At 71.9% G+C, this 13,096-nt stretch overlaps 1 protein-coding gene across 4 annotated transcripts; it reads right to left on the bottom strand.

The window, feature by feature from the left end:
- Positions 1-2,246: 2,246 nt before the first annotated feature.
- On the bottom strand, positions 2,247-10,831 carry MAPRE3 (microtubule associated protein RP/EB family member 3). Of its 4 annotated transcripts, none has more exons than XM_080342437.1 (8): positions 10,732-10,831; positions 5,143-5,270; positions 4,907-5,052; positions 4,629-4,830; positions 3,854-4,005; positions 3,583-3,735; positions 3,280-3,341; positions 2,247-2,959 (listed from the first exon to the last, which is right to left on the bottom strand). In XM_080342437.1, exons 2-8 carry the CDS (start codon positions 5,261-5,263, stop codon positions 2,662-2,664), a joined length of 1,134 nt encoding a protein of 377 aa, XP_080198563.1. In that variant the 5' UTR covers positions 5,264-5,270; positions 10,732-10,831; the 3' UTR covers positions 2,247-2,661. The 4 variants fall into 4 exon arrangements, with proteins under 4 accessions (XP_080198563.1, XP_080198564.1, XP_080198565.1 ...); XM_080342438.1 differs by having other exon boundaries at positions 4,674-4,830; XM_080342439.1 differs by having other exon boundaries at positions 2,850-3,341.
- Positions 10,832-13,096: the final 2,265 nt, after the last annotated feature.

Below are 13,096 nucleotides of genomic sequence, written 5' to 3'. Positions count from 1 at the left end.
CCTGATCATGGTGTCTCCCCTGCCAGGTAAGTATGCCCCACACCCGCGCCCGCGCCGCCCCACGCCGCCCCGCACACCCCTAGGACATGGACAGCCCCGCGCCGACACTCGCGCACGGCCTGCACGACGGCCCGCCCGCGGCTCGCCCACACGCGGTGCCCACGCAGCGCTCGCGCACGCCCGCGGGCGGTGTTGTCGTGGCGCGGGGAGCTCCCGGCATGCCGCGCGGGGACTGATCTGCATGGCCCCGCCCTACGCGTGAGGCCCCGCCCCTTCTCGGTCGGAACGGTTCTGCCGCCAGCGGCGCGAGCTGCGTGGCCCCGCCCCCGCCCGCAAGCCCCGCCCCAGCGGCCCCGCGCGGTCCCGATTCGGGTCTCCCGGGCGGTCCCGGTTCGGGGCTCCCGGGCGGTCCAGGTTCGGGGCTCCCGGGCGGGACGCGGCCGGACCGGGCGGGTGGGGCGGAGCCGGCACTTCCGGGCCGCTTCCCGGCTCGCTGCCCCTCCGCGCGCTCCGCGGTGCCGCTGTCACCGGCCCCAGCCGGACCCTCGGGCCTCCCGGGGACCCGTCCCGCCGCTCCGGGCGCGGTGCCGCGGCAGCCGCTGGGTCGGTGCTGCGCTGAGCTCCGCTCCGGCCGCCGTCCTGGCTCCTGGCCGAGGCCGCCCCTGTGGCTTTGGCTCCTCCGTCCCGGCCGCGCTAAGCACCGCCCTGCGCTGTCCGCGGGTCAGCCGGCGTCCGTCTGTCCTTGTCCCCGGGCACCCACCGCGGAGCTGACACTCCCCACAGCGCTCGCAGGTGCCGGTGCCGCTGTCGGGCTCGGCTGCTCCTGCGCTGGGGGCAGCTGCGTGTGGCACGGGGTGACATTTGCCTTTCTGCGCCCTCAGGCTCCCCTGCCACCACCGTGACCGAGCGCAGATCACTGATTGTGCCTTGTGATGACCCTGCCAGCCCCTGCCACACACCCGCGGTGTCCCACTGGAGCCAGGGACGCGCATGTGTCCCAACTGCGGCAGCGTTCCCTGCCCTGGTCCCTGTCCGGGGGCATCATCCCTTCTCCAGCTGTTCCCTGGGCACTGGGACCCCAAAGCCTGGGGTGACGCGGCGTCCAGTGCTTCTGCCACTCCGGGTCCCCTGGGCACAAATCCCTGTCCGCGATCTCTGTCACCTCCGGCCACTCAGCTCCCACGGGGCTTCACCTGGCCCAGCCTTGTCCCTGGGGCTCACTCATGGCCGCTCCCCTCACCGCCCATCCTGCTGACCCCTCCGCGCAGCCCTCGTGGTGCCCGAGCACGGCGGGGGCTCCCGGCGCTGTGGCCGGTGTTGGAGATGTGACCCTGATGCTGTCAGGACCGTGGCGGACGCGGCGGGCACGGGCGGGCCGGCGAGCGCTCCGCCCCGCCGCATGGGGGCGCTGCCTTGCGGGCGGGGGCGGGGCCACGCAGCTCGCGCCGCTGGCGGCAGAACCGTTCCGAACGGGAAGGGGCGGGGCCTCGCGCGTAGGGCGGGGCCATGCAGATCAGTCCCCGCGCGGCATGCCGGGAGCTCCCCGCGCCACGACAACACCGCCCGCGGGCGTGGCGAGCGCTGGGTGGGCACCGCGTGTGGGCGAGCCGCGGGGCGCGGGCGGGGCGTCGTGCGGGCCGTGCGCGAGTGTCGGCGCGGGGCTGTCCATGTCCTAGGGGTGTGCGGGGCGGCGTGGGGCGGCGCGGGCGCGGGTGTGGGGCATACTTACCTGGCAGGGGAGACACCATGATCAGGCAGGTGGTTTTCCCAGGGCGAGGCTCATCCCTTGCACTCCGGGTGTGCTGACCCCTGCGATTTCCCCAAATGCGGGAAACTCGACTGCATAATTTGTGGTAGTGGGGGACTGCGTTCGCGCTCTCCCCTGGCGATTCTTGTTCAAAAACAGATAAACATTGGTGGCTGCGTCTATTTGTAGCTCAGCTCGTGTTGTTGCGAGTGGAGGAGTGGAAACGGCGTTTGCGTCCTGGGTTGGAACACGGGGGTCCCGAGCGCTGCGGTGCCCGCAGGAGCCGGCGTCCATCTGGGTGTTCGTATTCCAGCACCAACAACAGAATGTACTATACAATTCGGAAGCAAAAGTCAACCAGCCCTTCTCTGCCTGCCAGCAGCTCCGCAGGCTCCTCCCGCGGCAGCTCCCGCCCTCCAGCACCGGGTTTCCCTCACCGAGGGATCCCCAGATCCAGCACAGGGGTCCGTCCCACAATGCTCCTGCGCCCCCTCCCCGGTCACCCCCCGGCGCAGGGACAACCGGGCACTGCTCGCTCTACCCAGCCCAGACAGAGGGGCAAGACAACGTTTTACCACACGAGTTTATTTTAAATAAAACTTAACATAGATGCAGGCTTTGCAACCGGAGTGACGGACCAGACAAGCGATGCGACAGGGAAATGATGGCCAGGACAGGTGCTGTGTGCCGCTCTCGGTAAACCCACCCCAGCGCCCCCCGGGGTGGGACACCCGGCTGGCCTGGGGGGTCCTTGGCGGCCGTGGGCGAGGGCAGGGGACCCACAGCGGGGACAGGGGCACCGCTGTCCCCACGCCACAGCAGGGACGGGCTCCCGCTCCGGGATCCTCTGTCCCAGCCTGTGGTGGCCAGGTCGCCCCCCTGCCTGCGCCTGCCTGAGTGGGCAGGCGGCCGTGTCACCAGCCAGGCTGGGCTTTCTTTTGCATCCTCCCAGGAACCTGAAGCAAAACCTCCCTCCTCTGAGCTGCGTCCTCCCAGCTGCCCGCAGGCTGCCGGGCCAGCACCAGTCCCCATGCAGTGGTCCCGGGGCTCCAGCCCCAGTCCCCGGGCTCCAGGGCTGGCAGGGTGCAGGCAGCGCAGGCAGCACACGAACACGCTCCATCCACGCCAGGAAAACACCCCGAGGACTCGATCTTTCTTTCCCTCTCGCTCTCACACAGCGGGGCAGGCAGGGACGCTGGGGCGGCCATGGCACTCACACCAGAGGGGACAACGGAAATAAATATGGGGTGGAGGTGGCGAGGGCCAGGCCCCTGGTGCGGTGGCCACAGCCTGTCCCCACCCCCAGCCCCCGGCGCAGGTAGAGCCGTGCTCCTCGCTGGAGGGACATCTATTTATTACGGAGACCGTGGCTTCCACCGGCGCTGCTGGCCGCCACGGCCGTGGGCTCGGCCGCCAGGAACCGTGATGGTGTGTGACAGTGCAGGGCGAGGCGCACAGGCTCAGACCTCGAATGTCTATGGAGGGGGAACGGCGCGGGGCAGCACGGGCGCAAGAGGTGCCGGGGCTAGTACTCGTCCTGGTCCTCTGGCTGCTGCTCCTCCAGCTCGTCGTCCTCTGGTGGGGCGAAGCCCTCCTGGCCGGGGGACACATGTGGCCATCAGCCCCGGGGCCATGTGGGGTGGGGGTCCCGCTGTCAACCCATCCCCATGGCCCCTCCTGGCACAGTGCAAGAGCCCTGGCAAAGCCCAATCTCCCCCCGGGCACCCCAGAGAGTGATCGTAGCCAGAAGCCAGAGCAGCCTCGGGGATGGGGGGCTCGTCCCAGGGAGCAGGATGGGCCGGGGGTTCCAGAGGGCAGCGGTGCCCAGCCCTCACCTCTGTGGCGTAGAGGACGCTGATGATGCCAGCGATGATGGGGCTGTTCTCGTTCTCGTGCTCCTGGCAGATCAGCTCAATGTCCCGCAGTTTGCTGAAGTAGAAATCCCGCTCCTTCTCCAGCCCGTCCACTGTCAGCTTCAGGTCCATCAGCTGCAGGGGGACGGAGCCTTCAGCCCGAGGCTGCCTGTGCCGGGGGGGCTCAGCACCATCCTGTCCCTCCCACACCGAGGCGTCCCCCGGCCCTGCGGCGGGCAGGGCTCCTGCCTACCTGCTGGTTGAGCTCCAGGATCTGCGCGTCGGCCTCGCTGCCCCCGTTGCGGGTGGCGGGGGAGTTTTTCCGGAGGATGCTGCTGGGCACGTTGCTGAGCCGGGCTGGGTTTGGCGTGTTTTTGGGGCCGGTGGGAGAAGTCCTCTGGGGCACTTGACAGCACACGGGGACCAACGGGTTAATGCCAGCCTGGGGGGCTGCCCATGTGGACCCCCCCCAACATCGTGCGGGGTGGCAGGGGCCAGGAGGCAGCAGCAGGCAGCACGGGCAGGCAGAGCACTCGGGGCTGCGCTGCCTTCAGCCTCCCCCCTGCCTCAGTTTCCCCCAGCAGATCTCACCCCCAGTCCCCCTAAGGGGTGCTTGTGGCCTGGCCAGGGTTTGCCACGGGACACGGGGATCCAGCCCTTGACATACCCCCGTGGGGCCGGCACAGGGAGCCCACGGTGCCCACAGCGCGGGGAGCAGCCTGGCTGCGCAGCGGCACGGCAGGGGATGGCAGCCGCGGGGGTCTGGGGTCAAACCACCCCAGAGCCAGGGGGAGCAGGATGATGGAGGCGGCCGAGCCCTGCCCAGCTCCCCGCGGGTCCCTCCGCCGTCCCCTCCGCCCGCGTGTCCCTGCAGACCCGCTCGGCCCCCCCGGTCGCAGGCAGGCAGGCAGCAGAGCGGGGCGCAGGCAGGGGCGGGGGGGCGCCCGGCCGCAGCCAGAGCGACGGGGGGTGCAGGAGGCCGGGCGGGAGGGCGGGGGGCAGCGCTCGCCGGGGGACCCCGACATTACCTGCAGTGCCAATGGGTTTCTTGGGTTTGTTGAAGATGTGATCACCTGGGTTTGGGGGGGGCGTGACGTCCTGGCCCTGCCGCGCCAGCAGCGGGTTGTACTCCTTCCCGTCGTAGTTGGCGTCGAAGAACTTCTTAAACCACTGGATGAACTCGAAGTTGTCCTGGAACTTGCCCTTCACCAGCCTCTCCACCGCGATGATCTGGGGGGCACAGAGGGGTTGGGGGGCTGCCCCGCCGGCACGGCCCCCGCCCCTCTGCACCCCCCCATGGACCTACTTTGTCCACTCCCATCTTCTTGAAGGCGGCCTGGAGCACCTTGAAGTTGTGGATGTACTCGTGCTCCAGCTTGGCCTGGAACTTCACCTTGCGCAGGTGGACGCAGCCGGGGAACAGCATGTCCATGAACTGGCAGTAGGCAGCGCCTGCGCCGGGCCCACACCGCGGCGTCACGGGGGGTGGTGGCACCGCGCCACCATCCCCTCGCGTCCCCCCACCCTGGGACCCCGGCCCACCTGAGCAGAGCTGCTCGATCTTGGTGTAGTTGAGCTGGAGGGAGTCGTTGACCCAGGCGAGCATGTCATGGCGGCTCAGGTTCTCGCTGGTCACCGACGTCGAGTACACATTGACGGCCATGCCCCAGCTGTCGGGAGACAGATGTCACGCCGGTGCCGCCACCGCCACCCCCCGTGCCCCCCAGCCCAGCCCCAGGGGCGGCGGGACTCGGGGCGCCCGTCCCACCCAGGCTCCAGCACCGGGGACACTGTGCCCAGGCTGCCACGGCGCAGCCCATGGGACCCCAAACCCCGGCTGCACCCCCAGTGCGGTGAGAGCACGAGGGTCCCCAGGAGCCCCTGGTGTCCCACCCTGCCCCGAGCAGGGGCACCTGGCGGGGGGCACGTCCCCAAGGTGCCACTGGAGCGGGACCCACTGCAGGATGCGGCTCAGGGCAGGGGGTCCCGGGGGGGTGAGGCTCTGCCCCCGTGCCGGGGCACAGCTCCTTCCCGGTGCGTGGCCACGGGGCTCCCAGGGGCCAGCGCTGGCCCATAAGCAGCTTACAGCCCCCCCAGCCCTCGCTGGCGGCCTAATCTGCTGGGGCCGGGCTCGGGGTCCACGAGCGCAGGCTTAGAGGGGCAACATCTGCCGGCAGCCGCAACCCCCCCGCAGATGGCGGAGGCTCTGCCCTGGTACCGCGGGAGCTGAGACCCCCCGGCCGCAGCCACAGCGTGGCAGAGCACGGGGGGTGCCGGGGGGGCACCGAGACACCCTCCAAACGCTTTGGAGAAGGCATCGGCCCCGCTGCAAGAGTGGGGTCCCTGTCCTGCTGCCTCCTCCCTGAGTGCGGGGTCCCCATCCCACCCGCTGTCCCAGAGCCTCCCCCCACGCCCCCCCAGCAGCATTAATCCGCTTCCCCCTCCCCCGGGCTCAGGCCCAGCTGCCAGGCAGGGGCTGGGGGGGGGCAGCCCCCTCCCACTCCCCATCCCCCTGTCACCCCCCCGTCCCCTCCTCCGTCCCGCTCTCCTGCTGCCGCAGCCCCGAGGCCGGCAGGGGGGGCAATGCCCGCACCCTGCGCCCGGGGGGGACACCCCGGGCAGCACCCCCTGTCCCCATCCTGGCTGTAATGGGGGGGAGGCCGGGGGTGCTGTGCCCCAGGGTGCTGCTTGCGAAGGGGAAAGGTGTCCGTGGCCACAGCGCCCCCCACTTACAGCCTCGCTGCTGCCGTGACTCAGCACCGGGGATCGGCCGTGGCGCAGCCCGGCACCCCCGGGCTGGGACCCCGCACCGCGGCCCCCCCCGGGCTGGGACCCCGCACCGCGGCCCCCCCGGGCTGGGACCCCGCACCGCGGCCCCTCCGGCTGCACGGCGCCGTGTCCCCGGCACACAGCGGGGGTTCAGCATTTTTAGCCGCCCGAGCAGCTGGCCCCAGTGGCCACCAGCAGCCCCGAGCCCCCGGCACGGTGTGACGGGCACCGGCCGCTCCCCGGTGAAGACCAAAGACACCCTTCGTGCCGGCCGCGGCACCCTCCGACAGCCTAACGCCGCCCAGTGCGGGCAGGGGAGCGGGCAGGGGTGCGGGCAGGGGAGCGGGCAGGGGAGCGGGCAGGGGAGCGGGCAGGGGTGCGGGCAGGGGTGCGGGCAGGGGAGCGGGCAGGGGAGCGGGCAGGGGTGCGGGCAGGGGAGCGGGCAGGGGCGCGGGCAAGGGAAGCGGGCAGGGGAGTGGGCAATAGTGCAGGCAGGTGAGCGGGCAGGGGTGCGGGAAGGGGACAGGACAGGGGGACAGGCAGGGGAGCGGGCAATAGTGCAGGCAGGGTTGCGGGCAGGGTTGCGGGCAGGGTTGCGGGCAGGGTTGCGGGCAGGGGTCCCCTCCCTCCGGCAGCCCCGAGCTGAGTCATGCGCGGCGCAGCGCCAGAGCCCCGCGCACTGCGGTGCGGCCGCCGCGGTGCAGCCGGAGAGCGGCGGCGCTTGCCCGCGGGCGGGAGGCGGGGGGGCTGCAGCGGGCAGGGGGCTGCCTGCCCACCCCGGCCAGGGGGCTGCCTGCCCACCCCGGCCAGGGGGCTGCCTGCCCACCCCGGCCAGCAGCCGCCAGCCGGCTGACCCCCCCAGCGCCGGCCTTTCCCGAAATAGCCGGGAGCAGCTGCCAGCGCCCTGCGCACACGGCGGAGCCGGAGCCTCCCTGGCAGGACCCGGGTGCCGCACTGAGCCGGGGGCAGGTCTCGCCCCGCTTGAGGGGGGCTGCGCGGTGCCCAGGCCGGGCACACGGCTCTCCTGCCTCTCCCGGCGCTTGCCATGGGGCACATGCCACTGCCACGCATGGGACCAGGCACACACTGCCAGCACCGTGCTGGGCACAGCCCCACACACGATCCCCCCCGCACAGCCCCGCACAGCCCCGCACCGCAGGACTCCCCGCACAGCCGGCTCTGCCGGGACCCCCCCCAACACCGCAGCCGGGGGGCCGGGCAGGCAATGCACCCGCAATCCCTCGCACCTGGGGTCTCCACCGCGCGCCCCGGCAGGCTGCCGGCCTTGGTGCCCCACGCCTCGGCACGGCCACGGCTTCCCCTTTGCCGAAGTGAGCCCAGGCCCGTGCCAGCAGCCGCAGGGACAGGTTTCACAGCGAGATGACTTGGGGTGTCACCGTGCCAGCCGCTCCCTGGCGTGCCGCCGCCAGCCGCACCCTGACTCTGGCACACATCACCGTGCACCCTGACCCCGCTCCAGCACGTGGCACCGCCGAGCACCAGCACGTCCCGGCCCTGGGCAGCCGGCGGTGAGACGGGGCAGCTGCGAGGGGACGCTCACCGGGGCACGCGGTGCCACCCAGCTTGTTTCCACCCTCTGAAACACCGCGCGGGGTTCAAAGCCCTGCACCGCAGTGCCGAGCACGCCCCGGCTAATGACAGAGACGGGAGCGGTGGTGGAGCCCTATGGCCAGGGCAGGGCCGGCCCCGCTGCCCACGGTGACGGACGCGCCCAGGGCAGGAGCCTCTGGCCGAGCCGGTTTGGACGCTGCCTCTGCCACCAGCTTTTGCAACAAAAATTATCACAATAAAACTTTCGCCCCGATTCCCAGCAAGCTGTGGGGAGAGCAGTTGTTCTGGCGCGGGGCTCAGCACAAGGTGAGCGAGCGCTGTCCGGCTCTGCAGGCACCAGGTCCCCGGGGAGCCGCGGCGAGCTCGGGCAATGCGGCTGCTGCCCTTGACGCCGGCGATGCCTCTGTCGCGCAGGCAGCACGCAGGCAGCACGCAGGCAGCGGCGGTGCAGGGGGCGTGGGGGTCTGGGGCTCAGCCCCTGCCATGCAAGGGAGCCCCCCCGTGCCGGGGGCGCAGGGCGCCCGGCCAGCCGTGCCGCGGGACGCTTACCGCTGCATTTTAATTGTCCAGCCGCCAAGCTGCTAATCGAGGCCCAACGGGGAACAAAGCGCTGGGGCGCGTGTCCCTGCCCTGTCCCGCCGGCGCTGCCGCGGCACTGAGGGTCGTCCAGCCCGGCTCCTGGCGCCGATGGCGGGCACCAGCGTCCCACGCCGCAGCTCTCGCCGGGCCGGCACGCTCTGGCCAAACAAAGCGGGAGGAGAAGGAGGCCGGCAGCTGCGCCGGACGTGTTTGCTCAGCACCGGGGCGACGGTGCCAGCGCCGGCTGCCAAGGCCAGGCACCGGCTGCACGGCGCTGCGGCTGCCCGCCGAGACCACGGGCCAGTGCCGGCCCCTCGCTGCCTGCGCCGGCCCGGCAACACCGCTGTGCCGCGGCGATCTGGGCTGCTGCGACTCGCGGCTTCTATTTTGGGAGCCGTCCCGGTGGCTTCTCAAGTGACAAATACACGAGGGGGGCGGCAGACAACCTGGCGGGGGCTGAGCACGGCGCGGAGCCGCTGCGCTGCTGCCCGGCTGAGCTGGCAGCATCACCCAGGTGCTGGCAGGGGTGGCCACTTGTCCCCATCCCCCCAGCCATTGCAGCTGTCCCCTCAGTGCCATGTGCCCTGACCCCAGGGAGCATCCCCCCACCATGCCACGCCACACTGGAGCCCGTGCATGGCACACGGGTTTGCCCGGGCCAGGCAGCACCAGCTCCTCGCTGGGTCCATCCCCTGGCACCGTTTCTCCCGGCTCTTTAGCAGGTGGCAGAGCCCATCCAGCCTGTGGCAAGGGCAACCGGCCGGGGAGCTCACAACACCCAGCCGCAGCGTTCGGCACAGCCGCGGCGCCTGGGCACACGGTGCCCGGCTGATGGGGACGCAGGGGACCACAGGCAGGGTGGCCTGGCCTCGCAGGCTCTCGCTAACCTAAATAACTCGAAATAGCAGCAGCAGGAGCATGTGCAGAGTGCGGTGCTGCCAGCAGCGTCTCCCACCACGCCTGCTCCCCCCTCACCGACATCCTTATCCTGCACAGCCTCCCTGAAATATTAATGCCGGTGCCTTTTGATGATACAAATTGGGTGGTGGTTGGAGCCTGCGTAGGGAGAGCCGCTCCCCGGCACCCCCCAGCTGGATCCCCCCGCTGGCCGGCGCGTGCCGCGGCCGAGCATCCCCAGCCGGGCAGCCCCTCGCTGGCCAGGCCTCGCCAGGACGGGCCACATGGAGCTGGCCACGCCAGTGCTGCTCGCCAAGAGCCGTCCCCACCCCGTTCCCACCCATGCGTTGGGTGGGAGCCACCGCGGTGGCACGCGACACCCCCGGGGACCCCAGCGGCACCGGGGGGTGAGAAGGTCACCAGCAGGAGATGGAGCTGGATGTCCCCTGGGGAGAGGTGGGGACAGAGCCCCGGGAAGGAAACTGTCCCCCCACCATGACATGCACCCGTACGGGGACCATTCGGTGCTGCCGTCCTGCCCGCCCAGGGCTGCCCGTGGCACCGGGCCGTGCCGTGCGGTGCGGTGCGGTGCGGTGCCGTGCCGTGCGGTGCGGTGCCGTGCCGGGCCGTGCCGTGCGGTGCCGCCACGGGGACAAGGGACAGGAGCGCGTGCCGCTGAGGCGGGTCACCGAGCCCGCCCGGGAGCATCGCCCCGCACCGCCACCACCCCCGCACGGCCCGGGCCCGGCTGCAGCGCGCGCTCTCCGCGGGTGGTGCCCGGTAACCGGCGTTGCGCGGTGCCGAGCAGCCCCGCCGGTACCGGGACTACAGCTCCCGGCGTGCCGGGCCGTGCCGTGCCGGGCCGTGCCGGGCCGTGCCGTGCCGTGCCGGGCCGGGCCGGGCCGGGCCGTGCCGGGCCGGGCCGGGCCGGGCCGGGCCGTGCCGCGCCGGGGCCCTGCGGGAGGCGCAGCCGGGGCGCAGGGGCGGCCGCCGCTGAGTCAGGCCGGACCCGCCGGCACCGCGGGACCCCCGGCCCGGCCGCTCCCGCATCCCCCGGCCCCCCCGGCCAAGGCCGCGCCATCCCCGGGGCCCCGGCTGGCCGGGCCGCTCCATCCCGGGCCCGCACACCTGTCACGGGCGCTCCGGGCGGACACCCCCACCCCGCCACGGCCGCTCCATCACCCGAGGCCCCGGCAGCTCCCCCGCCCGGTCCCAGGGGGCGGCGCCAGCCGGTGCCGGGATGCGGGCGATGGCGGCGGCCCGGTTCGGCCCGGTCCCGCCCCTCCCCGCCGCGCGGTGCCGGTCATCACTCACCGCGCTCGGGCCGCGGCCGCTCCGGCCGCCGCTCCGCACCGTCCGCACCGCGCCGGGCTCGCCGGGACCGGGCCGGGACCGCACGGGCCGCCCGCGCATGCGCCGCCGCCGCTGTCCCCGCGGGCGGGACCGGCCCCTGCGACGCTCCGCCCCCGCCGCCATGGCAACGGAGCTGGTCACGCCCCCTCTCGTCGCCCTGGCAACGCCCGCCGCGGCCCTGCGTCACCCACAGCGCCCCCTGCGGGCGGGCGGCGGCGGCCTCCGCACCCCCGCGACCCCGGGACCCCCCTGGGACCCTCCTGGGATGTGCCCGGGGCCTCCCGGAGCCCCAGAGTCTGCTGGGGCACGTGGGACTGTCCCTGTCGGCCCGGGACCCACAGAGGCCGTGCGGCACAGCCGAGAGAGCCCAGGGGCTCCCAGCATCCCCCAGCACGCCCAGTGCCCCCTGGGCTGTGGGGACCAGCACAGCCCAGAGCCCCTCAGGAGCCCCTGCACCCCCCCCGCGCCCCCCCGCGCACATCTGCACCCCACAGACCCCCAAACCCCACCTGCACCCCACCCCCACCCTGCAGAGCCCTGCATCCCTGTGTGTGGTTGTGTGTGTGCAACCTGCACGGGCGCCGGTGGCCGCGCAGCCCTGTGGTGGCAGGGCCAGCTGCATGTCTCCACATGTGCCACTGCGTCCCTGTGTCCCCACACATCCGTGTGTCCCCACATCATGCCTGTGGGTGCTCCCAGCAGCCTCCTGCTCCCTCCTTGTCCCCAGTGCTGCATCCACGAGGGCCCAGCCTGGACGCGGGACGGTGCCAGACCGCAGCAGGGTTGGGGTGCAGGTGCAGGAGGTGGGGACAACGCAGAGTTTGCTGTGTGCCCTACCCCAACCCAGCCCCCCCAGCCCTCCAAAGCAGGCGTCGAGGCCGGGCGCTGTGAGAACTGTCTTTAATGAGCAAACAGAAACGTACTGCAGGTTCCTAAAACGGCCAATATGCAACTACCCGGGAGCGGGCAGGACCCCCGGCCCGGGGCTGCGCCCACCCGGCCCCCCGCACACCTACAGGGACCATCTAGGGGAAAAGTGCACAAGGAACAACTCACATCTGACACCACCCCGGGGACAGCTGGGGAGGGGGAGCGGGGCCGGGGCGCCCGCCGGATAGCACCAGTGCATGGACACGGGGACACGGGGACCCTGCTCCACCGGGGCCACATGCACCGGGACCCACAACCCACCGGCCCCCTCCACCCGTGCTTGGGAGCAGCACCAGCCCTGGCAGCCCTGGGGTCCGCGGCAGCCCCCCAACGTGCAACAGGGCGGCCGTGGTGCACGGAGGGATGGGGACGTGTGCGCAGACACCTGCTGAGGAGCTCCCGTGTGCGTCTCGCTGAGCCCGTGCACCGTGTGACACGTGTGTGCATGCACATGCGGCGGTGAGGGGTCTGCCGGCACGTTGCACGGAGGAATGCACACGTGTGTGCACGTGTGTGCCAATAAATTGCACAGAGTGTTGCACATGTGTGTGCATGCATGTCCCAACACTTTGGACAGAGAGATGCGTGTGTGTGCACGCGTGTGCCGGCGCTTTGCACAGAGGGATGCATGTGTGTGTGCAGGCATGTGCCAGCACTTTGCACAGAGGGATGCACGTGTGTGCTGGAGCTTTGCACAAAGGGTTGCACGTGCGTGTGTGTGCACGTGTGCCGAGACTTTGCACAGAGCATTGCACATGCGTGTGCATGCATGTGTCGGCACTTTGCACAGAGGGGTGCACGTGTGTGCTGGTGCTTTGCACGGAGGGTTGCACGTGTGTGTGCAGGCATGTGCCAGCACTTTGCACGGAGGGTTGCACATGTGTGTGCACACGGCAGCTGCTGGCACCACGCTTGTGCGGGTGTGTTGGTGCCGTAACGCCGCTCACTGCCGGGGTGTGGGACGGGCTCACACGTCCTGTGTGGGGCTGGGGCCGGGGTGGGCGAAGGGGTGGGGGCCAGCGGGGGTGCAGGGACGGGGGGCAGCCCGGGGTGGGAAGGGCAGAAGGGGGTGGGGGTCCCTGCTTCTCCCCTAACGCTAGTGACACAAACCACTTCAGAGTATTTCCACGTGATGCACAAACAAGTCAAAAATTCACTGATCCAAACCCAACGTGCAAACAGAAAAGGGCCGGGGCAGGCCCCCCCGCTGCCTCGTCCCCCCCCGCCGGCCAGGCCGCGGTGCCGGCCCCCCGCTCGTGGCTGCCGCCGGACGCTGCCGGCACGGCCCCGCGGGCAGGCCGGGGATGGGCAGGGCCCCCCGGTGCCCGGGGAGCCCCCCCAGAGCCGGGGTCCCGGGGGGAGCAGCGTGGGGCCAGCGCCTGGTCCTCAGTTGGGA

This window comes from Nesoenas mayeri, assembly GCF_963082525.1.
Source record: "Nesoenas mayeri genome assembly, chromosome: 3".
Taxonomy (NCBI): Eukaryota; Metazoa; Chordata; class Aves; order Columbiformes; family Columbidae; genus Nesoenas; species Nesoenas mayeri.
Note: the sequence above shows the minus strand (reverse complement) of the source record. Positions and strands in the feature narration are given on the sequence as shown.

Bases quoted from the DNA above. Each gene is read 5' to 3' on its own strand.
- MAPRE3 (XM_080342437.1), bottom strand. From the start codon at position 5,263: ATGGCCGTCAATGTGTACTCGACGTCGGTGACCAGCGAGAACCTGAGC. The intron at 3,342-3,582 runs GTGAGGGCTGGG...TCCCCCGGCCAG, and splicing joins GCGTCCTCTACGCCACAGAG to GAGGGCTTCGCCCCACCAGA. The intron at 2,960-3,279 runs GTACTAGCCCCG...CTCTGGTGTGAG, and splicing joins CAGCCAGAGGACCAGGACGA to TGCCATGGCCGCCCCAGCGT.